The 25,677-nt window shown below is 40.4% G+C and overlaps 1 protein-coding gene across 2 annotated transcripts in view; it reads right to left on the minus strand.

Moving 5' to 3' along the window:
- Positions 1 to 25,677, minus strand: part of PELI2 (pellino E3 ubiquitin protein ligase family member 2) — a 156,050-nt gene that overhangs the window by 87,841 nt on the left and 42,532 nt on the right. For both annotated transcript variants that reach the window (XM_012663758.1, XM_012663759.1), the window contains exon 2: positions 17,784 to 17,917. In XM_012663758.1, the coding sequence (XP_012519212.1) occupies positions 17,784 to 17,917 (134 nt within the window). The remainder of the gene's footprint in view (positions 1 to 17,783; positions 17,918 to 25,677) is intronic.

Raw genomic sequence — 25,677 nt, forward strand, 5'->3', positions numbered from 1 at the left:
AGATTACTTTCTCAAATCCCTTTACCAATGCTCTTGGATATCTCTAATTACTCATCAGTACCCTGTTTTCCTCAAACTGAAACTCCCAATGCTATCCTAGCAACTCTGTTTCTGGAGTATCTAGAGAAAACCTTCTTCCCCACTCTCCTTACCTTTTTCTTCAAACTCGCTTCCTGTCACCCATTCCCTTATCTGGCACTGAGGAGAGAAAAGCATCAGATGGGCCACCTCTCATCCCCCTCAACAGCAAACCTGCCTGCAGAGGACCCCTCTCCTTCCCTCCCCTTACACCTCATGATGCCCTTCCACACAGTCACCTGTGCTGGGACACGTTTCCTTTTCACTTTCGCAAGGCGGTCCTTCACTTATGCTCTCCCTCTCCTCATCATCAATATTCCACTGTACTGGTCATCTCCATCAGCATCTGAACATGCCCTCTTATCACCCATCATGAAAAAGTAAAAAATAAACACCTCCCTTGACCCCCAAACCCTCATCACCCCCGCCAGTTTTGCTGTTCCCCACCACTGTGCATGTTCTCTGAAGAGCTGCCCCATGGCGGGCTCTGTACTTCCTCATCTCCTACTCGCCCTTCAGGCCACGCCATGCTGGACCCTGCTCCCAGTGCTCTGTCAGATTTATGTCAGCAATCGTCACCACCATTCTGCAAGTGGTCAAATCTAATGGGCCCATCCTTTTAACCCTCATCTTACTGGACCACCCAGCAGCATCTGCTGTTGTCAGCTAACTCTTGGCCTGGGACTCTTGCTCTCGTCTTCCATGATGCCAAGCTCTCTTGGTTCTCCTCGTTTTCTGGTCACTCCTTTTCAGTCTTTTCCTGAATGGTGAACTGTCTAGTGTTCAGTACTAAATTTCCTGCCCCTCTCTACACTGCTGCATTCCAGAATCATATATCCAATCTGTGCCCTCAACCCTTCCAGCCACAGCTCACTGGCACTTCAAGCTAAACAGGTCCCAAACCAAACCCTTGAATCTCTCCCTAGCCCAGCTCCTCTCTGTTGCCTTCACTTGAGTGAACAGCATCTCCACCCATTAATTACAATTAAATATTCCTCTGAGAGAATCTTGTTGTTTCTTCCTCAAAAATATGCTCACATCCCTATATTTTCACTGCCACCACCCTAGTTGTATTAGGGTTCTCCAGAGAAATAAAACAATAGGATGGTATTTACATAGCAAGAGATTTCTGTTAAGGAATCGGCTCACATGATAGTGGAGGCTGGCCAGTCCAAAATCTGCAGGGTAGGCTGGCAGGCTGGAGACCCACGGAAGAGCCGATGCTACAGTTTGTCTAAAGGCAGTCTGCTGCAAATTCCCTCTTGGTTGAGGTACATTAATCTCTAGTTCTATTCAGGCCTTCACCTGACTGGATGAAGCCTACCCACATTATGGGGGACAATCTGCTTTACTTAAAGTCCAGAGATTTAACTGTTAATCTCATCCAATAACACCTTCAAAGAAACATGCAGAATGAAGTCTGACCACGTATATGGGCACCATGGCCATGGCAAGTTAACAACAAAATTAGTCATCTCACTAGTCTAAGCCACCTCATCTCCAGTCTAAGCTGATGGAAGTAACTCCTAAGGAAACTCTTACTTCTCTCTAGCCTTTAAAGTCACTTGGTATTAACCCTTATTTATATCATCTAAACTCCACAATCCTGGAAATTGTCTTTAAAAATCAGTCATAATATTTTGAGCATTTCTGTACTTACTGAATTCATCTTAACAGATGAGTAAACACCGAATTGTATCAGAGTCCCACCTCCCCCCCCACCAATCATAAATTAACATTTTGGAGTCAAATAAAAGCCATATTCGGTCAACTGTGAGTACACCTATGGTGATGAGACGCTCCTACCACAGTGCCACCCACATTCTGCCTGACACTGCACCTGCCGACCACAGCTCACACACATGCATGGCGTCTAAGAATGGCCAAACTGCCAGCTACACACAGGCTTTTTGACACCTGATTCCCATTTACAACCAAACGATCTCTGCGGAATCACTCCAAAATCTAAAGAAAGGTTTAATATAAATCAAAACAGCCAAGGTGGTAAAGTTTCTTCTGATGAGTGGTTTGTGGTATTTAAACACAGAAGATGGTGGCGTTTAGAGGAAAGGTATCCCCACCTGTTTCATTAGTGCCAATTTTCCTAAATGAAAATATCTCCACTGCTTCTACAGCCTTTAGCTAAATTGCTGAAAGGCCTTTTGCACAGCAATTCTGTTTTATGGCCATTAAAATGCCCAGCTAGCTTCAGAACTACCTTGGTGAACAGATGCTGTGGAAAACTGCTTCAGCCTCAAACCAGCTGTGAGGGGAAAGGGAGGACGCGCTGAGCACCTAGAAGAAGTACGAGGAGCAGGTGCCTTGGGAGAGCACTGCCCGTGGGGAGGGGCAGCTCGGTGCTCTCCTGGCAGCTCCGGTGTTTGTCTCTCCACACCCACATCCCGACTAGAAAACAAGGGAATGGCAAAATGGTAAGCAGCAGGCATAAAGACACAACATTACAAATAAACAGTGTCAAGACTGGGCCACAGGGATTTCTAGAAGCACGACTTGGTGGGGGATCCCCCTTTACAGGGATGGCTACAAAGGATACCAAAGAAAGACTCTGTTCATTCTCTAGACTTATTTACCTCTGGCTTGCATGAATCCATCTGCACAGATGCCAAACAACATTTTATTAAAAGCTGTGGAAACAAAACATGCATCGAGGAAAATCATTAAATTAAGGAGCATCCAGTTCACAGTTCTAGACTGAATTCTCATCGGCGGGTAGTGAATTCTTCTGCATTCATTAGGGTCATCATTGCACACAGTGAGTGATGGGATATTTTAATTTTGCACAGCTGGCTCTTGAATTCTAGTAACACTTGGTCCTTATTTTCACCTACATAAAAGACAAGATCCTAAATGTAGTAATCTCTTACAATTCTCCACTGTCTGAATTTTGAAGCAGAGCAATGGGGTCCCAGTGGAGAAAGGAGGCTGGAAAGGTATGGGGGCCACTCTGTGAAAGACTTCGTGTGCCAGTCCCTGGACGTGGGGGCTTGTCTGGTGTATGATGGGGGATTATTCAAGGTTTTCAACCAGGTGAAGCGATGTCACTGGGCAGACACTCTCAGTGTGAAGGAGAGAGTTACTTGTTACATTCAAAGCCTATTTAGTATTTAAGAGTCAGATCTAATAGGCATGAAGAGACTAAGGCCTGGAGTGAAGGGAAGACTGCCAGGGGTTCATCCATCAGTCCACTCCCAAACCACTGCAGATGTCCACACCGGGATCATGGTCAGTGGAGAAGCCGACTGTACAGATCTGGACACTCGCCTGGGATTTATGGGAAAGCAGAGGTTAACACAATACCAAGTTTCTCACTTAGAATACGAGGTAGGCGGTCAGGGGATCACAACCAAAGACAGGAAAGAAAAGGAACTTGTCGAAAGAGTCCGATATCCATTCACACTGCCTACCAGAAAACACAGCAATGCAGCTTTTCAAAATTAAGATTAATTTGCAAAGAAATGTTCTCACTTATGATTTCCCCTTAGGACTCCATTCTATGATATGGTGAAAAAATAAGACATAATATAATACCCAATAGTCTTATAAGTAGTAATAATCATGGTTAACATTTATTGAGCATTTATAATATGCTGGGAGCCATTCTTAAAGCAAAGAACTTTCCGTGCATTAACTCATTTATTCTAACTTACGAGTTGAGTAATAATATTTTCTCCCACTTGAGAGATGAGAAAACTGAGGGTCAGAGTGGTTGTCACTTGGCCAAAGAAGAGTTGGGATTTCATCCCAGGGAATCTGACTTCAGAGCCTGCACTATTAACCAGATTCCATACTGTCTAGAGCTTAATTAAGAGTATATCAGTGGTCCTCAACTGGGATGATTTTGCTCCCCAGGGGACATTTGGTAATGTCTAGAGACATCTTTAGGAGTCACAATCAGAGGGGGAAGGGATACTGGTGGCTAGTGGGTAGAGGTCATAGACGGTGCTAAACATCCTACAAAGCACAGCACTACCCTCACAACAAAGTTACCTGGCCCAAACTGCCAACAGTGCTGAGGGTGAGAAACTCTCAATTTTCAATTAGAAATAATATTCCTAAGCTTCTTAATAATCTTTCCCTTCTTTACTACGTTCCATATGATTCTGTTTGGGGAATAATGAAGAACAAAGAACATATACTAGATAAGAATCAGTAGAATAAGACCAAGTAGAAGAAAGTTCAATAAAACTGGTACTAAAAGTTTTATCTAGTTTTCCAAAAACAAAAGTACCTTCCCATTAAACAAAAATAAAAATAGTCTCTCACTTTTTTTTTTTTTTAAAGGTAGTAACTAGAGCCAAAACTTCTTTAAAAAACTGATTTTGTATCACAGCTCAAGTAGAAAAGTTCTCAAAATTAGTTTGGCTTGCCAAATTTTCAAGACGATAGTGGGGTAGTAACTCCACCAGAGGAATTCACATAGTCTGAGTAACCTCACAGGCTCAGGAGGCGGCAAGGAAAGGGAAGAGTCCCTCCTGAGTACTAGCAACACGCTTCGGCCAGCTGGCTGCAGACAACCTGATGTGAACATCAGCACCCAGTGACTTCTGCTGCCTTTCTCCTTCACTGTGTGCGTGGCCAGCCCAGTTAACACTTCCATGGCAGAGTTATGGCACTGCTGCCCGGACCCCCTCACCCAACTCTTGTGTGACTCATCATTGCTACCAACCAGCCACACTTCATTTTCCCATCTGAGCATTCCATTTGTGTGTCAGGTAAAGATTAATTTTCACAAATAAGAAGAAAATATTTCAACCAATTCAACTGTATGGAATGCTGAAAACAAGTATTTAATGAGAAAAGCTTTCAGCTATCTCTGGCCAAAAGTTTTTAAACTCCTTTGCATTTCATGAAATCATGTAAATTGACTGAAAAGCAACAGATTTCAAAAAGCCTAGTTGGCTATTGTTCATCCCACCAGTTACGAGAAGTTTCTCCTCTAGGCACCTGCCCATAAGAGTCGGTCCTGCCGTCAAGGAGCTTACAATCTGCTGGGAGCAGAGACTTACCAGGTCCAAGGCCAATGCAAGGGAGGAGGAGTGCACACTAGAGAACACGGCAGATTTCACAGAGGAGGTGGCATCGGGAACGGCAACTTTCAAAAAAAAAGTTTAAAAAAGGTATTTTTTTAGTGTGCAATTAAGGGATTAAATATTAAAGATTTGCTTATACTTTAGAGACTGAAATCCAGCTACACAGCCAACAAGAATGAGCATCTATGCACTTAAAAAAAAGAGGAATCATTCTAAAGTCTTCTCAATTCCCTGACCACGTTTACGTTGGTGGTTCAGTACATAATGTAGGTAATACAGAGTGGCTTTCAGAAGATCATATGATTCCTTCACATCTTTACAACTTCCTTGCAAGGTGACTGAAAAAAGTTTCTAATTCCCCTACCCTGGCCAGGTGTGTGTACCGTCCATTCCATCTAATCCTCACCAGCAACTCTGAAAAGGCTGTTACACTCAGAGGGGTTGTGCTGGTCACATGACTTGCGAAGAGAGGAGCTAAGATTTCAATTAGGTTTGTCCGACCTAATCGGAGTCTATGTTCTTCCTGACACCCATGTCAGGCTGCCTCCCCATCTCACAAATGTGAAAACTGAGAAAATTGGGTACTCGGGCCTCCCAGCTGCAACACAGATACTTGTCTTTTAGGAAAGGAAAACAATATACCAAAAAATTCAAAGTTCAGCACAAAAGTAGAGTTCTTCCTCCAAATATTCAATTCTGTAAAATCATTACTGTTTTAGCAGGCTAACCCATTTTCTAAGTGAAAATACATTTCTACTTGTGCAACAAATAGCTAGATTTTAAACTGGTGCAAGCTATAAACGTGAACATTGGTGGCTATTATTGACTTCCATTTATTTTGACTTCATATCCTAAAGTAAAATAATTGACTTGTAAAAATACCCTTAAAAATTACAAAAAAAAAAATTAATGAAGTTTTAGTGCTATCAAAACTTTAAAGCACATTGGGTAAGAGAACAATATTCACACAATAGAATATTACATATTAATAGCAATGAACAAAACCATGATTATATCTAACATGGAATATTTTACTTACAAATACAATGATACATAAAATACATAACAAAAACGTACATACTACAGATCCCATTTTTATAAAGTACCAAAACTAACCTGTGGTGACAGGTCAGGATGTTTACCAGAATTCTGTTTACCAGAATTCTCATAATTCTCATTCTGCATTTTAAGGGAACCAAATTTAACATCAGCTGTACCTAGTTTAAGTTTATAAGACTTAATTATCAATGCTATTTAGAAGTTTTAAAAAATGACATTCCTAGATTTATGATACTAGATTGCTGAGCAAAATAATAAAAATAATTTTTTTTCATGCTGGGGAAAAATCACTGATATTCATGTTACATCATTATTCATGATTTCAACCAAGTATTACAGAATGACTTAAAAAAATTTTTTTTATCTAACTATTCACATGAAACAGGTTTAACTCTAAATTGAAAAAATGCAGTACTCCTTTGTTCAAAAATCAAGAAATGAAACTAATGTTAACAGTTTAGAGAATGCAAAACCAATGTGGGCCAGATGTATGTTCACATAAGAATGCTTTATCAGAATGTTTTAATTGGTAAGTACATTCTCCAGTGAGGAAATGCACTGGTTTTCAAAGTTAGTGGATCCAATTAATTCAGAAACTGTTCATTGTAAAAACTTCATTACTGTGATCTAAAGAAAATGATAAATTTAAATTGTAAAGTTTACAGAAGAAACCTATATTCAAATCATGAAGATGCAGTTTTAATTTTTATCTATCAATGCATTTTAGCTAAAAGTTTTTATACACTAGAACTGCCAAAAAGTAAGTATGGATGCTAGGTTTCATCATGTCCTAAGGCCATTTATAACTTCTTATAACAGATAATTAGTACTTTCCAGAGAAACCATCAGTAATATTAGGTAACACTAATCAATCACTACCATGTAGTAGGCTACCATGTACCATATATGTCCCCTTCATGTTTCCCTTCATGAGTTGCTAGCTAGAGGCAGACTGTACTACTATTTGCAAGTATTTGATGCAAATTCTCCCTGCAAAAGGATTCTACATCCCCAGCCTTTGAGCTCAGGCAGAGAGCCATGAGACTTGCTTTAGCCAGTGCAATGAAAGCCTGTCACTTCCAGGCAGAAAGTTTAAGAGCTACATTCTCTCTTACCTCCTTATGTGGCCTTTTGAAGTGTAAATTAAGATGAACCCTCCATCAGCCTGGGTCCCAGAATTTCCACAATAAACACAGCCTCCGTGCTAACCCACTATGGACACAAAACATGAGTAATAAATATTTTTTGTTGTGGTAATCCACTGAGATTTGGGAGTTGTTTGTTACTTCAATGATAACCTGGCCTATACCGATTGATACAAATCCCTATTTTAGAAAGGTAAAAAGTGAGCCACAGAAAAGTTAAGTATTTTGTCCAAGAGCCTACAGATGGTACAGGGGAATTAAAATTTCAGAAAGTCTAAACTCAAAAGCCCACACTTTCACTCAATTCTGGTTTTCACAATTTAAAAAAATACATAATCAACTATTTCTTCTTAAAACTCTCAATAAGAAATATGTGATTCCTGAATCAGAAGGAAAAAAGACCAGAGAGAGATACAAATTTCTGTGCAAAGCTGATTATCACAATGTTATTTATAATAGAAACTTTGGTAATGACAATAGAAGGGTTATATAAATTTTAATTTTAATATACCTAACATAGTAACACAATGAAATACTACACAGTGGCTAAAAATCAAGTTTTCAATGGTCATTCAATGACACAGGGAAATACCACACTGTAAGAGAGGGGAAAAAAAGGATATAAAGCAATATAATATATATTATCCCAAGACTCTAGAATTAACCAGAACAAAATTTACCAAATACGTCTGATATATAAACTGATCTGTACATGTGCCTGTGCGTCTGCAAAATACCAACACATTAGTTATTAACCTGTTAGAACAGCCAGCTATCTCAAGGCAGGTCACACTGTGGTTATTCATTCGATGCACTGTGATGGGCAATGGGAGTACAGAAATTAAGGACAGTACCTGCCTTCAAAGAGCCTGCTGTCCAGGATGACAAGAGAAGCCAGCCAACTCTAACACAGCATCAGAGAACTTGTGGGGATACACAAAAGCCTCTCCCGGAGTTCAAAAAAGCACTTCTCACTGAGGCTGGAAGTGAGGGGAGACTTCCTAAGAGGAAATGACATTTGGGCTGAGTTTTAAAGGATAGTGAAAGTGTCGGTTAGTATACCAGACTGGAGCACATGCTAAGCTATGAGACCAGCACAGGCAAAGGAAGGGAGGCAAAAGAAAACGTGGTCCCTGGGGGATGAAGAGGAGAGCAGGGAGTCCTGCGGAGCTCACCTGGCAGCGGCAGCAGGATACGAGTGAAGCAGGACTGAGCTGTGCATCTGAGAGCTCCCGAACCCGGGCTCCACCAGGCCCTCCACTAACTCTAACTTTGGAAAAGCAAACCCAAAGATTCCTGAAGCCACTCATTCACGCCTCTCCTGGAACATGGGTGTGATCAACAGAGCTCGTAAGTAGGCATCCCAGCGAATAGTCAGCAGTGGCAGTACTTCAAAGAGGCTAAAGTACTTTCTCACAGAAGATAAAGTCAATCATGTACTTTAATGTGAAAGGCAAAAGGCATAACGAAACAGGCATAGCCATTCCAAGTCAGCCAATGATACCTCCACGGGCCTCCTTTGCAGTCTGTGACTTCTCTCTAGCTACACAGAATTTACTCTGAGGCACTTTCTACTACCTGCTGTCATAACTACCCCTGCTACTTAAAATTCAAGCTTCCGTCATTTTTCCTTTTGTAGAAAAGGCTCTTTCTACAGACACCTATTTTAGACTGACAGCTTATCATAACAGTGCTACTAACCAGTAAGTCTATAGAGTAACTTCCATTTTTACTGCCAAATATCATATTCACTTATTTTATAGTTATAGCAATCCTAGTTTGGAAACGAATGAATTTCCCAAGTCACACTAGTGGCATGTGGAAGAATCAGGAGCAGAACCCCATCTGGTCCAACCCTTCAGATCATTTTCTACCCACAGCAACAGACCAACATTCTCGGGCCCTGGGCAACACACCTGTCTTAGTGACCTGAGACAACTTACTGAGCTTCTCGGAACTCACTCATTTGTAAAATGAGGAGTCTGAATAAAGTCCCTTCCAACTTGAATGTTCCACGTTTTTAAAAAGGAAAGTTACAGCAAAAGATTCTCTTTCTCCATAAAAAGATGAGTTGCAAGTTCCTAAATCAGGGCATAATTCAAATAAATTTGAGTAGAAGCATGATTGTAAGTATAAATACAAGTATTTGCCCACACTAACATGTTAAAAGCACCCTTTAATAAAATTATGCTTTAAGGACAACACAAATTAAATGATTTCTCCAACTAATACATGCAGCAAGTCAAAATTATAATTACTGTATATCAGTAATACAGATAATTATACTGATAATTAATTTACTGAGTGCTGGAGTCAAGCTTCCCTGCTCTAATGCTCTGGATCCGAAAGAATTTTGAAAAGAAAAGTAGGAAAAAACCCTCTTTGCCTGCCTCTCAATTCTTTCACCCCTTCCCCATCCTTTCATTTCCTCCAACACAAGGTTAAGAGCTGCTCAGTAATACAAGGTATTTTGCATTTAATTTCCACAAAATAGTATGTATAAATTTTCTCTTGTTGCTGTAACAAATTACCAAAAAATTCAGCAGCTAAAAACAACACAAATTTATTATCTCACAGATCTTGTTGGTCAGAAGTCCAGCAGGCTTGCCTGGTTTCTCTGCCCAAGTCTCCCAAGGCAGAAATCAAGGGGCTGGCAGGGCAGCATTACTTTATGGAGATTCTAGAGAAGAATGTGCTTCCAGGGACATTCAGGTTGTTGGCAGGATTGAGCTCCATGTGATTACAGGACTGAAGCCCTTGTTTCCTTGCTGGCTGACTTCCAGGGCTGTCCTCAGCTGCTTCTAGAGGCAGCCTGCACTCCTCTGCTCACAGCCCCCTCCATCTTCAAATGCCGAAGCAGCAGGCTGAGCCCCTCTCCTGCTTGGAGTTGCTCCTGTCCTTTCCCCTTCACATCCCCAGGAGTCTTCTGCCTTCCCCTTCCACTATTAAGGACCCCTGTGATTGCAATGGGCCCGCCCAGATAATCCAGGCTAATCTCCCTATTTTATAATAAAGTCCATCTGCCACGTTAGGTAACATATCCACAGGTTCCTGAGATTAAGGCCATTTTGGGGGCGGGTGAATTATTCTGCCGAACACATGGTAAATACAAAAAAGAAGAGATAAATGTCTCTTTTACTAGAAAACAATGAATAATTCTTCTGGCCACACCACATAGCAAAGCAGAGATTTATGTTAAATGTCAACACATACACACAAAATTAGTTATTGGTGCTTGAAAAGATGAAACTATATATGCTAGAAGAGAGCTTTAGAGAAAACAAAACTGTTAGTGTCAAACTGTATCAATTGCTGAAGCTAGGAAAAATGTGATATTCTGAACCAATTCACAGTAGGCACTGTGAATCATACTTCAAATTTTAATTTTAAACATACTATAAAACACCTTAAAACCTACTTTAGAGGCTTTCACACAAATCTGTACGGAGAAATAGTGATAAGTAATTATGCTGTTTCAGATCTTAAACCAGTGCAAGTCAAACTTCCTGGCTTAAACATAGCAGCAAAAAATCTCAACATTTTATTAGGTAATTTTAAAGAAAATATATTTAAACAAGAAAGCCTAATGTTTACATTGTGAATAACAAAAGTAAAAAAATAAATCATGAAATAAGAAGGGGAAAAAAAAGTTCACAAATTACTATATTTACACTATTTGCAATGACAAAACTATCAAAAAACTTTATAAAAACATAAAAGTATTGATGGTTAATAACAGCCAATTCTTGATGTTAAAATTCACTCTATGTAAAACATAAAATGAGACAATCACCTAATTGCAGATATACTTATAAAAATTATTCATGCCAGGAGTGATAATAGCTAACAACTAGCATTTTAATAAAAAATTAAGTATATAAATCAAAAATTTTTAAGTATTTCCATTTATAATATTTTCTAAATAATATGAACTACACATATTATGAAACTATATCCCAAGTAATGTAAATTATAACAGCAATCATTCATCAAATCATTCTAATAATTTTCAAATTATCTGTTAAATGGTAGAAATTACTGGTATGATCTTTCTGTATCTGTCACAAGCTAAGCAATGTCTGAACTATGACTGATGGAAGAAACTAAATTCTTTCAATAACTTCCCCTACTTAATTGAAAGACAATGGGTGAACCAAGTCTTAATATGTACAGATTTCCCTATAATATAACATTGTTCATGGTAAATCTTCCATCGCCTTCTGCTGAATTAACATCAATTAAATTCAATTTTTTCCAGCCCTAATAATATTGAGATTTTTTTATATTCACTATTTCTATTATCACCTAAGCCATGAAAATCATTTATTGGACTTTCACGTTTAATTATCTGGCTTAATTTTATAAAATTTTGTTTACCTTCAATCTACAGTATTTCCAAAACAAACAATTGGCCAAGTTTACAGAATCAATAAATCAAAAGGATGCTATTAAAAGGTTATTGTATTCTTCAGATTTGTCATCATTTAATTTGTTGCACAATTTAATAGTTTTTCTCTTGGATTTAATATTTTGTTTCATTTCAAATTTGTTTATTTCTCTAATATCCTGTTTCTCTATCATAGTTTCCCATATTTGGTTTTATATGTTCCATCACCTATTATTTATCAAATAAATATGTCCATTTTAATAACTGAAATTCTTCTATCTTCTAAAACCAAAGAAAAATTTCACATTGGTTAGAATATCATAATAAAGCCAGATCTCTAAAAAATTAATTGTTCAAATACTATATCACAATTTCTGTTAAAGTAAATATTCAAGTCTTTGGCAGCCAACCAAGGTCCAAATACTTCATTATCTCAATTCCAAGTTCTTAGATATTATTTAATTCTCTAGTATTTATCTAATATGAGATAACAATTTAAAAATTTTTTAAAAATGTTAAGTGGTTTACTTGGTTTATCTTTCTATCTAACTATATCTCACCCACAGATAACTAAATACAAGGGAGACAGCATCAAATGAAAACATTAAGAAGTTTCTCTAGAATTTCAGCTGAGACAAGACTATACTTGTAACATCTGGACAAAATTCATAAGGTTTTCATGTAAATATTTCTCATTCAAACGATTTTTATTGAACACGACAATAAAGTTAATATATTTCAGATGTTGTCCCTTCTAGCTACACGAAATAAAAAGAAACCATCATACTATCTTCAAAGGCTTGAATACTACATTTTTAAGTAAATTATTAAAACACTTTTATGTGAAATGACTGGAGCTTTGTCAATAATGACTGAAGTTTTACTGCTCTAATTTATAAGTTTTCTAAAAAGTGTTTTTTCATCTCAGTAGATTTATGTTTGTAGCATTCAGGACCATAAATCTAACTGACATGATACATTCATATAAAAATGATTTTTGAAGTCCTATTAAATACTTTATGTCAGAAAATTATTTTAAACTGTACAATGTATCATATTGATACTTCATAAATATTTTTTCCTTTGCTCTGTCAAAACTCTTTGATAAAATGTTTTTGGAAGTTGTTATTTCAATTTTTTTTTGAAACTGATTCATGTTTGTATTTTTTGTTGAATTGTTTTTCACTCTAGACAAACAAATCATTTGTTCTGGGTTTGTATTCCCGCATAGTATCAAAAGATATCCTTGGCTGCGTTTTATTACTTTTATTTACTTTTTTCTTTTCTCACAGCGTCAAAATATTCATATTGATTATATTTAAAAGAAGAAAACTTATCCAAACTTTGTTGCCTCTTCATTTATAATAAAATACTTCATTAAATTAATTCTTGAACTTATAAATATCAAACACCACACACTACTAACCCAAGAAATATAATGCAATAACAAGAAACAAACCAAAGTAAGACCTATTTAAAACTCAACTATTTAAAAACAATGGCAATTAGAAAGTCTGAAGATAATGAAACACTGATGATTCCAGTAAACCCCAGAAGATATCAGCTCCATGATGAGTGTGCTGTGGAGAAATGCCACTCACTGCCACCAAAACACAGGCTGGACAGACAGACAGACAGTGAGTGCTTCAAAAAGGGACCCCACTACATCCTATAAAATTAGCTTGGGCTACTGAGTTTACATTGAAAATTATATCATTAGTTTTACCACTTCTCACAGTTACTACTATATTATTCATCAACTGATAAGGGTTTCAGTATTTTATCAACCAGCAGCGTCACACTGGCTCAAAATGGGCTGAACAGCACCCCTGGTTATAGCAATGATGTTAAATGACCCTAATTTTTCCCTAAACTATCACTCAAAGACCACTAATATTTTCCATTCTGAAGTATGCCAACTGGACGTGATTTTCAGTTTTTTTTTTTTAAGTAAAAATACCCAAAAAAGGAGATTTCAATAAAGCACAATCTAAGAAGGGAAAGCCATGGAGAGTTAGTTTTCCATAGTAGTGTTGCTAAATTTAAACCACGCTGCCAGCAAAACATCCCTATCAGGCACCGGCATCAGCACCATCACTGCCTCCATCACTGTGATACTATTTCTCAGTTAAATAATGGCAAAATAGTTGCCCCATATCAAAGAAAAGTAAATGAACACACATAAATCCACTTACATTCAGTCGTATCACGCCATTCCCTCTGCTTAACACCACCATTCAACGGTTCCCCTCAGATAAAAACCCAAATTTTCCAGGCCTCCGAGAGGGAGGATCTCTGGGTTCTCTTGGCCACCCCTTCCTCCCTCCCCTCCCCTTCAGCTCGCATTTGTCATGTACTTCCTCAGAGAGCTCCCCTGTCCCCCAGCCCGAGCTCCACACCCCTTCCTCGTAGCACTTTCTGCAATGTGCAGTTACATGTGTATTCACGGGATTCTTTATTGTTTCCTACCGACTAGGCAATTAGCTCTCCACAACGTGCTTGCATAGCCAATACCTGGCATGATGCCTGACCACGGACGGCGCTAGGTAAATATTTGTTGAATAAATGAATGGGTAAATAAATTACTAAAGGCCCTACGCTTACGTAACAGAATGGCCAAAAATGAAACAGGACTTTTGATTTTTTTAAAAAACAGATTATAAAAGTCAAAGAAATACCTGTGAGTATTAGTCCAAGAGCAAACATGTACACAAATAAAGATTACACAAATAGAGCACACACTTGCCATCCTCATGTGACTTAGCGTGGATACTGGTGCGCGCAGAAGGCTACGAGGCCTGGTTCCCAGCTGCCCCTGTCACTAGCAAAGGGTTGTCCCTGTTCCGCCCCCAGACTGTGGGGCAGAAGGAATGACTGCGGCAGAGGAGACACAACGCAGTCAAAAGGCAGCGGGCTCACACCCCAACATCGGATAATCACACCTATCCTCTGGTTCTCACTTTCCCAAGTCCAACTCAAGATGAACCTCTTGCTCCATTACTGCAAAATCAAACATTTCAGGGTAAAAAAACCCTTGTCAATTCAGGCCGAACAGTTTTTGCCAGGTACTACTACATACACTGGCATCCTGAAAAACATGGGGTGAACAATAAGGAAGACACAAAAATAAGTCCCTTGGAGTCAGCACAGGGCCAAAGACAGAGCCTCTGGATGAGGGGCTGCCAAAAGGCCCCCAGAGAAAGAGACTCTGGTGCGGTTAAGACACACCTGGAGAAGCAAGTGGGCCACCAACCCTGGCAAATAAGGACAGGAGGGTCAGATGTCTTGATAAGAGGAGATAAGAAAGTATACACACAAGTAGAATGAACTTGAGCTTATGGTCACTGCCAAGTGACAACAGGGTGTAGAGTGCACTTGATCAGTGGGAAAAGCAGAATAGAAATGATCCTTTCTGAAATTGAAAGCGCTGAAGTACCATGAGCCACAGACGCTGCAGGGGTCAGGGAGGAAGAGACTGGGCTAGGTAAGGAGTCTCTGAAATACGTGAAGGTGTGACCGGAGGTCAGTCAGGTCAGCAGAAGCTGGGGCAGAGGTAAATAATGTAAAAAAAGAGGAGACTGGAATGAAAGAATGAAATCATCCTTAGTTCCACAAACTGGAAGAGATGGGAAAAAGAGCACGTGAGTTTAAAATCGGATTGAGTTAAGGCCAGGTGGTGGGAGGAGTACTTGAGGACAAGGTTAAATACACAGGAGTTTTGTCTATAACTCGATGGGGCTCCAGAGTAGAAGGGCCAACAGTCCAAACTTAGCAGAAGTGGCCAGGCAGGGCTGGCTGGGATGAGAGCTTGAGGGGGACCAGACGGAGTGAGGCTGGAGGAGGCAGCCGTTCAAGGTACAAACCATCACCCAGTACTCGCTACGCACGAGGCCTCAAGGCAGAGGCACAATGATGAAGGAGATAAAGCAGGTACAGGCAGCCCAGGGTATTGGTCAGCTCCCAGCAAACTTGCCCGGCCTGCCCATCTCCCATGGTCACGGCTGAGCAACCCAGGCTAGGCCTATCAGATTCTCTCTTCTGAAAATTTAAAACCTTTAAAAGAGACAGATGGTGGCTGGAGTCAAGTCACTTCATAACACCCCTGAAAGAACACCCATGTTAATGACCGTCGATACTGCGCTTCTCCTCTCTCACAAAACCTGGCTACTCAACTCTTCCTTGCTTCTGAGAGCTACTCCTGCCCTATCCTATATAATCTCTCCATTTTTGTCTTTTTTGTTTTTTAGCCAGAATAATTTCTGTTGCTTATAACCAAAGTATCTTATCTGATTCAACACGGCCTCTGCCTAAAGCCAATTTGCTGAGCTTATAAACGAGGAATCTGAGGCCCTGGGAGAATATTTTTTCCAGATTACAAAACAAGAGGGTCAAGACCAAAACCCAGTTTGCCCTACTCTTGGTACTGTGGGGAATATTTTTAAACACAGATTTAAACACACAAACACCAAAAAATTTATAATCTCAATAACTTGAAATAAAATCTATGTAAAAAGGTAAAATATAAAAGGCTAATAAAACAGGAGGAGATGGGGGTGGGTAAAGAATAAGGAAGAGCCACTTATCACTCAATAGTTGCAAATTTTCATATTCATCATAATGTGACGTCCGAGTAATCAACACAAGAGGTTTGCTATATCAGCCATTGTATTAAGATTTTTTTAAAAAAGAGGAAGGAAAGCAAAGAAATGTCAACAAACAGACAAAATTATAAGGGCCACGTATATAATACCAGAACATTTTTGGCACTCCTCACATGCTTAAACATTTGTTTTGGTATCCTTCACCAAATATTTCTGGACTATAAAAATCTTTCTCATATTTTCTTGACCTTCCAAGACTTTGTTGCTTTTTTACCTTCCTCTTTCCTCAGAATCTTTGTGAAGCTGGATTTCCTTTGTTTTCCTTATAAAATGTCTTCTTCTCCTAAAACTTCTAGTTTATCTTTCTCTAGCTTTGGCCTATCCACTAAACATCAGTCTTTCCTGTTTCCTTGGTGCTTGATATTTTCCTATGTGTTTATTCCCTCATTAATGCAAGACAATCTTGATTGGTACAGTCTAACAAATTCTTTCCCTGGCACTGCCTCAGAAACAATAGGAACTCTTTAAATAAACACATTAACAAAAGTGATCTATGTTCTTAATGCTGCATATAAATACCACAAGTGCTTCCACGAAGCTATTCATTTTTCTTTGAAAATGGGTTTTCAGTAAAAATGGGAATCAAGACTCTTACTTATATCCCAGATGGCCCAAACTCATGATGATCTACGTGTATAGCCACTACCCCATATGAAATACTTAAGGTAAATATAACTATTCCATAGAAAAGAAAACTATAATGTACATTAAAGAATTTATTTCATTAAAGAAAAACTACAACAAATCTAATATGTAACATACACCAAACCAGACTGGAAATGCAAATTTCTCCTTGACCTATGTATTAGAAAACAAATAAAATAATCCTTTTAAAAAATGTACCATTTTATTGACTTCAAACCTAGATGAAGAAAAATGTATAGTGACTTATGTCACTTAGCTCTATTTACTTACTGTCTTTCTGATAATCACACAAATTCAGTTCCATGTACATGTAGATTATGTGAAAACACCTACTACACTCAACAGAAGGAAAATAACAGATCTTCATGAGGTTTAAACCAAGACAACACAAAAACTTCTTAGGATAAAGAACATCATGTATCTTTCAACCACAACTATTCTAAATTGACAAATGCTAGTTGCTTTGTATCCTAAAGCAGTGGTTCATAACAGAGCAGATTTTACTTGCCCACCTGCCCCCAGGAGACATTCTGCAACGTCTTGAGACATCTTTGGTGGTTAACAACTGTGCAGGGGAGCAGGGTGCTACTGGCATCCAGGGGTCGAGGCCAGAGGTGCTGCTAAACATTCCACAGCACAGCCCCTCACGACAAAGAGCCAGCCAGCCTCAGCTGGTCTGAGAAACTGCCCCAGGTGAGAGCAGCTGAAGGAGTAACCGTGAGTCACTGTTTGCCAAGGCCCGCCCAATTCTGCCAACCTACCTTGGATGCCTGGGGCGTGGATATCACGTGGACCGTGCTGGGTCTGACACCATTTGCCTTGGGCCGCTTATAGAGAGCAAACCTGCTTTTCCTCCGTCCTCGGTCTCCATTAGGTAAAGCACCATTGTACCTAGAAAGAGGGATGAAAGGGTTTGTTTAGTGGCAGATTTCGAAAGTTTTAAGCATCAAAGTTAGAGGGAATAAGGAAAAGACAGAAATGGTCATAAAGAATTGCCCACTAACACTCCAAAAAAGTTAAGGGTTGAAAAACAGACTAGAGCTGTAATGAAATTCAAATCACTTCCAGAAACTTAATTTAAGAGCCATGTATAAGCATAGGTTGCCTATTCTATCTATAAAGTCAGATTCTTCATATCTTTTTGGAAAGAGACGGAGTATAAATAAACCAATGAGTACTCTGCATTAGCGCTGGCTCAATTCAGCCAGCACCATTCTAATGGACCCCAGAGAAACACTTGAGAAATATTTTTAAATGAACTAGTTAGAAAATAGCATACTAATTAAACCTCATCTCTGACTTTTAAATCATGTTAATGTTGTCTGTAGGATCTTTATTTGTAAAAAGACCAAGTTTAATTACTTGCTTCCTTAAAAGTTCTGAATTCTCTACATTCATCCCCGTTTCTGTCTGAACCCTACACTGTCAGGTTAGCAAAAAATAGCCTGCAGAAATTAAATACTTTTTGTTAGCAAAAATTAGCTTGCAAAAAATATACATAGAAGTTTTAGCCCACAAACTGTCAAATAACTTAAAAGTCATCTAGGAAACATATAATGTCCTTAAGCAGATTTAGCTAATACCAGTGCTTAAAAGAAATGCAGGATTACAGTTAGCATTTCAATTTCCAACTGTATTTTCTAACTCCGGATTAGTTGGCCCCTGTATGTTCCCATGTTGCCACACTGACACAACTATTCTCTGCCTCCACCTTGGCAGAAACTCTTTTCAAGAAAAAAAACTAAAAGAAGGGAAGGAAATCATTTAAAGTTTACATGGGTAAATATGGCTGCTCCAAGGTTTCCTCAGAACACCGAAGTTAGAGAACAACAAGGCTAGTGGCTTATGCCTGTCCTAACTGTCTTGTCCAGCAGACCCTTGGGACTTCTCCACTTCTCCAGCTACACCAAAGAGAAGAGCGTGGCCGGATAGGGGAAGCGGGGGTGTGAGGCCCACTGGAGAACAGCAGAAGTTGGAACAAAGGGGTTTTGTGTGTTTGTTTTACCAGTCAAGTCTTAGCTACAATCTGACAATGGTTTTAGATTATCACCGGAAGTCATTCCCACTGTGTTTTTAATCTGTTTTCATTTCCATCACCAAAGAATGTCAGCTATATAAAAAATATCTCTAGAATAAAAAGATAATTTATTTCAAGTCTTATTCCTCTCTTTTTCTCAGGCAAGATCAAAATAAAGTACATAATTGTCTTAAACATATTTGTGATCACTACTATAAAGTATCCATGAGTCAACAACCATTACAATCCCACTTTGCTTTAATATATTTCCACATCACTTAAATCAAGATGAACATTCTATATTAAAGGAAACACATGTGAATTAATTAAAGTCGGGACTGTAAACAACCGAGAGGAACATTTTCACTACTGTGGACTAGAGACAATGAGCACAAATCTGGCAAGGTGTTCCATGCCCTCACTTTTAACCAGCTCTGTACTGCATCTTTCTCTCAACTGCCCACTCCTGGCCAAGACGCCTGGCCCAGTAAGAGTGAGGCGGGCACTTCTTAGGCTATCTGCTCACAACTATACTGCCTTCTCTGGAATCCACTCCTTCACTCCCAAAGGTGAGCCCCCGGTACCACGTTTGCATGCAGTGGCCATGCCAGCATCCTCCCCACCACCCTGGAGCTGATTGGCTGGAGGCTGACATCTGGCCCAAGCTGGCCAATGACATTCTCATCCTGGAACATACAAAGCTGGAACAGAGAGACAGCCATCCATTCTCTGTCAGTGGCTAGAGCTGTAAAATGTAAACACAGGTGCTGTGGGTATGTCACCGTCTGTTACATGGCCAAAGAAGCAGACAAAGTGAAGAATGAAGCAGATGAACAGAGACAGGCAGCAAAAAGAAACAGAAAGAGGATCCTGGAGGGTTTCTATTGGCCAGAGGTACTCTTACCCTTCTTTATGAAATTCTTCTTAGTTTCAACTAACTCGGCTGCTTTCTACTACTTACAACCCAAAAGCCGTATCTAATACAAAGGGGAAAAAAAACAGAAATGTCAACTTGAACACATGCAGCGACATTTTAATTTAAATTGCCTGAGCATAGATGCACAGATATTACAGGTTAAGCAAATAGTAAGCCAGTCTATTTACTTATTGCCTACTTACTTAATACATCTAGATGAAAAATCCTGTTGAAAATAATTATGGTAGCTGTGGAAAAACCAGTGTCAAGATAGACAAGTTTATAATTAGGTTAAGCTATATGGTCATTCAATCAACATTTATAATGCCAAGTACTAGAACTACAATGATGAATATCAGCTTCCCTACCTTCACAGAGCTCTCTACTTAGGAAGAGAGAGGCACAAAACCAAGTGTGGTATGATACACAAGTAACAAGATGCGCTAATGGCACAAAGCACACAGGAAGAGGCACTGGGGAAGGCTTCGTGGAGGAGGCACTGCTTGAACTGTCTTAAAATCTCAGCAAAATGACTAAATGGCAGTACAGGGCAGCAGCATGTACAAGGCCAGGAGGACTACAGGTAGTTTAGTACTGCGGAGAGCACAAAGTTCAAGAGGAGAAGGAGTAGGGGGCAAGGAGGGTAAAAGGCAGGGGCCGGATTCTACCAGCCTGGAGCTTCACAAGGGGCAAAGCTTTTCACCCTGAGGGGTTTGGGGAGCCTGGTGAGAGTTAAGCGAATGGCTAACATGATTGGGAACAGAGAGTGAGGGCTAGGGCGGCACAGCGTAGGATGGACTAGAGGCAAGATGATCAGACCAGAGGCCATCATGGCCACAGCAGGGCATGGAGTGGGCTGAATGGTAGCCCCAAAAAGACACGTCCACATCCTAGACCCTGTGAACGTGACCTTTTGGAAAAAGGGCCTTTGCAGATGTAATTAAGTTAAGGATCTCTAGATGAGGTTGTCATGGATTACTGGTGAGCCCTAAATCCAATGGCAAGTGTCTCTGTAAGAGACACACAGGGATAGAGAGGAGATGACCATGTGGACATGGAGGCAGAGACTGGAGACATGAAACCACAGCCCAGAAACAGCCGGGATCACCAGAAGCTGGAAGAGGCAAGGAAGGATGCTCCCCTTTGGAGGCAGCACGGCCCTGCCAACAGCTTGATTTCAGACTCGTGGCCTTCAGAACTGTGGAGAATAAATATCTCTCATTTTAAGCCACCAAGTTCACGGTATTTGTTATGGCAGCCACAGGAAACCATAAAGGCCTAAACCAAAGCAGCAATGGTGGAAATGAGTTGGAGGATTAGAGAAAAGCCTTAGAGTTGTTTTCAGTATGAAGTGAACATCACGATCACCTGGGAAGCTTTACAAAAAGATGGGCATCTAAGTCCCAAGGGATTCTGACACAGTAAATTTGGGATGGGGCTCTGGGTCTCATTTTTGCAAAGAGCCACAGGTGATGCTTACACACAGCCACAGTCGAGAACCCTGGTTTTAAAGCAACAATAACAGCACTTTGTAACCTGTTTGGAGGTTAGAGTGAGAGACAGAGTGAGAGACAGATGCAGAGAAAATCATACAGACTTCTGGCCTGGCCAGGTTGATGGCATTATTATAATAGAAACAGGAAGAGGAATTACAGGGACATCCAAGAGGAGATGTGTAGGAGGCAACTGGATAGATAGGTCTGGAAGTCCATACAAGTTATGGACCTGGGGGGGCCTTCACCACGCAGGTGGCAGTTAAAATCATGACAATAGATGGAAGGCTGGGGCAGAACCTGGAAAAGGACACCTTTTAAGGAAACAACCCCTTCTTAGTCACAGGCAGGAGGACCAGGACCAGGAGAAAGATGTATTACCAAAGACAAGAGAAGGCACAATTTCAACAGTGTTTAATCGGTTAAGAGGTCAGTTTAGAGAATGAAAATGCACAACCATGATTTGGAAAAAAATGGGTCATTGGTGACCTCACCCATCTTCAAAACAAAGCAAAACAAGCAAATGTCTCCAACTCTTAAGCATCGCTCTGAGTCTCCACACACATTCCCATCTTCTCACGAAGCCAAGAATCTTGAAAAGTACTCCACACCCATTATTCCACTTCCAACACTTGGTGGCTTTTCAGTCCACTGTCATTTGATGTTTGCCCCTTAATCTAAAAGTGTCATAACACCCAGCACACCATCCAACCTTCCTTCTTTAAAGTCTCCCAGTGGCGCCCCTATCAAGGAACCCAGGTGGCAGATTAAAGAGGGCTACTTCTCCCACTGAGAGGTGGGGTCTAATTCCTCTCTCCCTAAATATGGGCTGGCCCTAGTGACTTGCTTACCAACAGGATACAGAGGAAATGATCCTCTAAGACTTCTAAAGCCAGGTGTGAAAAAGATTTGCAGCTTCTGCCTGGGTCTCCTGGGAGCCCAGAGCTGCCCTGTAAAAAACCAACTACACTGGGACCACCATGCTGAGGAGGCTACACATAAGCAGTCCCAGCTGAGTCCAGCCTTCTAGCCACCCAGCTAAGGCACCAGACATGTGAGTGAAGCCACCATGGGCTCTGCAGACCAGCCCATCCATCAGCTGACCACCACCAGGTGACCTTAGCTAACACCCCATGTAGCAGAACTGCCCAAACTCCTGACCCACAGAATTGTGCAATAAATAACATGATGGTTGTTTTAAGCCGCTATGTTTTGGGGTAGTCGGTTACATACTAATAGATCCTGGAACAACAAGCTCCAAACCCTTCAGCATAGTCTTCTTTCCTCCCCTGCTTTACTGGTCCCCAAACTATCTCAAGTCCAGCACTGTCTCCTCCTGAAAACTATCACCAAATATTCCTGTCCCCCCTTCCCACTCCCCATCTGGCCCCTCAGACTCCTAGGGAATGTGAGTTCCAAGACAGTGGGGCTTTCTGTGTCTCTGGCACCTGGCACAGTGCACCAGGGATACACAGTAGGCACTGAAAACCTCCAAGCCAGCTAGATGACAAAAGGGCCATTATCTTAGTCCATTTTGTGTTGCAACAAAAGAATACCTGAGACTGGGTAATTTATTAATATAAAGAACAGAGATTTATTTTTTACAGTTCTGGAGGCCGGGAAACCCAAGGTCAAGGGGCCTGCATCTGGTGAGGCCTTTTTGCTGCATCCTCCCATGGCAGAAGGCGGAAGGGCAAGAGAGCACAAGTGCGAGAGCAAGCAGGAGATTGAACTCATCCTTTTACCAGGAACCCACTCTTGAGATAACGGCATTAATCCATTTATGAGGGCAGAGCCCTCATGACCTAATCACCTCTTAAAGGTCCCACCTCCCAGCGTTGTTGGATTGGGGATTAAGTTTACAACACATGAACTTCGGGGGGCACATTCAAACCATAGCAACCGTCTTTTGTATAGTGGAGTAGAGCCCAGACATAAAGACGAAATTCTGCTTGCAAAGGCAAAAAGTTACTATCCCATGAAAGAAGGTCAGAATGTTCCCTGGCCTGACAAGCTTTTCAGCCAGTAGGTTTGTATAAATAAAATGTCCAAGTGCTACTGACACACCTGTTTCAGCTGCTGAACAGGGGTATTTCAATTCAAACCCACAAGATGGCTTTCAAGCTTCACTTTTTTTTTTTTTTAAATTCTGGAGACTTAAAAACATCCATTTATTTAGTAAATGTGTGATGAAAATTTAATTCTTCATATATGCAGAGCAAATAGTTGGTCTTAATAGTAAAGGTATTTGGAAGCTACAGGATAATAAAAATGCTGTGTAAAAAACCTCACCAAGTAATAAAAGTTTTTTCTTGATTTATAGTTTAGTGTTCACATCTTAATGTAAATTAATAACATTTGCTGTGCACTTACTATGTGCCAAGAAACCCCGTGAAAGAGGCATTATTACTCCTAGTGGACAGATAAAAGGTTTGGAATGGTTAAAACACACAAACTTACACAGTTAGGCAGGCAGAACCCCAAGCTACACCCAGTTTTGTCTGACTCCAAATTTCATACTCTTTCCAGTAGACAAAACTGACAATTTTAAAATTCAAGGCATTTCCTGGCATACAACACAATGATACAGTCTTGAAAAGATGCCTGCCACCTAAAAATACATTTGTCAAAAAGAATTTTCTATAGGAAACAACAGCAAGAGAGAGGGTGTCAGGGGCTCCCAGTCACATTTTGGAAACTAAATGTAAAAGTACATTTGATCATGTGTCATTACACCCACCACACCATCCAACCTTCCCTCTTTAAAGTCTCCCAGTGGTGCTGCTATCAAGGAACCCCGTGTGGCAGATTCAAGAGGGCTACTCCTCCCACTGAGAGGTGGAATCTAATTCCCCTCTCCCTAAATCTGGGCTGGCAACTTAACTCTCACAGCAACATCCACCTGGAATGGCAAAGAGATGTGGGCTCCAGAAGTGGAGGCATCACCAGCATCAAATGATCACATTCCAGGGGCGGCCGGCTTTTCATTACAGACTAAAGGCTCCACCCTCCTTCCAAAGCAACCTCTCTCATCTCTGTCACTTACACCAATAAATTGCAAGCAACTACTGTAACTACAGTAGAATGTGCAGGAGAGATGAACAGGACATGACACCGGAGACAAGAGACTGGAAGGTGGGGCACAGAGTCTGATAGAACCCTGCCGTGTGGCACCTATCCTGAGGTGGCTCACATCAACTCACCACGTGAATGCACCACTGCAGCTGTATGTAAGAAAATGCACGTAAACCAGTAAGTGCCTGATGTTGATTTTACATAATTACAGTCCCAACTCCCTTATTATTTAGCCTACCATACATGCCTGGACTTCCCCTGACCCAACGGACCATAAAGCCCAGGACACAACAATGTTTATTTCTCTGTGCCTAAGAAACACTGTGTATAGGAGAGTCTCGTAAAATAAATAGTAGATCTTGATTTCTAACCAGAGAACTAATTATGGCAGCACCATATCAGTCTATTCCCTTTGGAGATAACCTGCTGCAGCTTTGTAAACATGAGTTCATTTAGAACGTCTTCCTGGGCTTGTCCTCACTATGGAGATTCTCAAATCCCCATTTTCAGCTGGAAGTGATCTTTGCTCCAGGTAGCTATTTAAGTCCTATCAAATATGAATATGAATTTTTTACATATATATGTATTTTTTCACTCAAAATTCATCAAGTAAAGTGCATGGGTCATTTCAGGCCCAGGGCTGGGTGCTAAGAAGCCGAGGATACAAAAAGACACCCTGTCTCCTGACAGACTCAGCTGGGTGGACAAGACAGTCAAAGTAACAGATATAAAACAACACTGATAAACGCCAATGAAAGTCCGTCAGAAAACACAATGGGAAAAAAGGAATCAGAACAATAAGATTTGAAATAGGATGTTACCCTCGTGTCTTTGAAGGCCTGTTTACTATAATGGCATGTCCTACACATGTGACTCCAGTCATGGAACCTTAGGTCTTCTATACCAGATCTGAGTGACAGCACAAGTTGATCTTCTGTTTATCCTACAGTATCTGCACTGGCTGCTCTTTGGGAAGTTTCCTATCTCTTTGCATACCCCCCTTGACCTCTGCATGGCTCAATAAAACAAGTTACCATGCTGGTGTGGGAATGATGACTGTGGTCCTGGGATCACCAGGCAGGATTCTAGCTCCAGTTCTAGCTAATGCTGTAAACCTATCTGAATCACAACTAAGTTGGGCCTTGGTTTT

This window comes from Propithecus coquereli, unplaced genomic scaffold (genome assembly GCF_000956105.1).
Source record: "Propithecus coquereli isolate 6110/MARCELLA unplaced genomic scaffold, Pcoq_1.0 Scaffold83, whole genome shotgun sequence".
Taxonomy (NCBI): domain Eukaryota; kingdom Metazoa; phylum Chordata; class Mammalia; order Primates; family Indriidae; genus Propithecus; species Propithecus coquereli.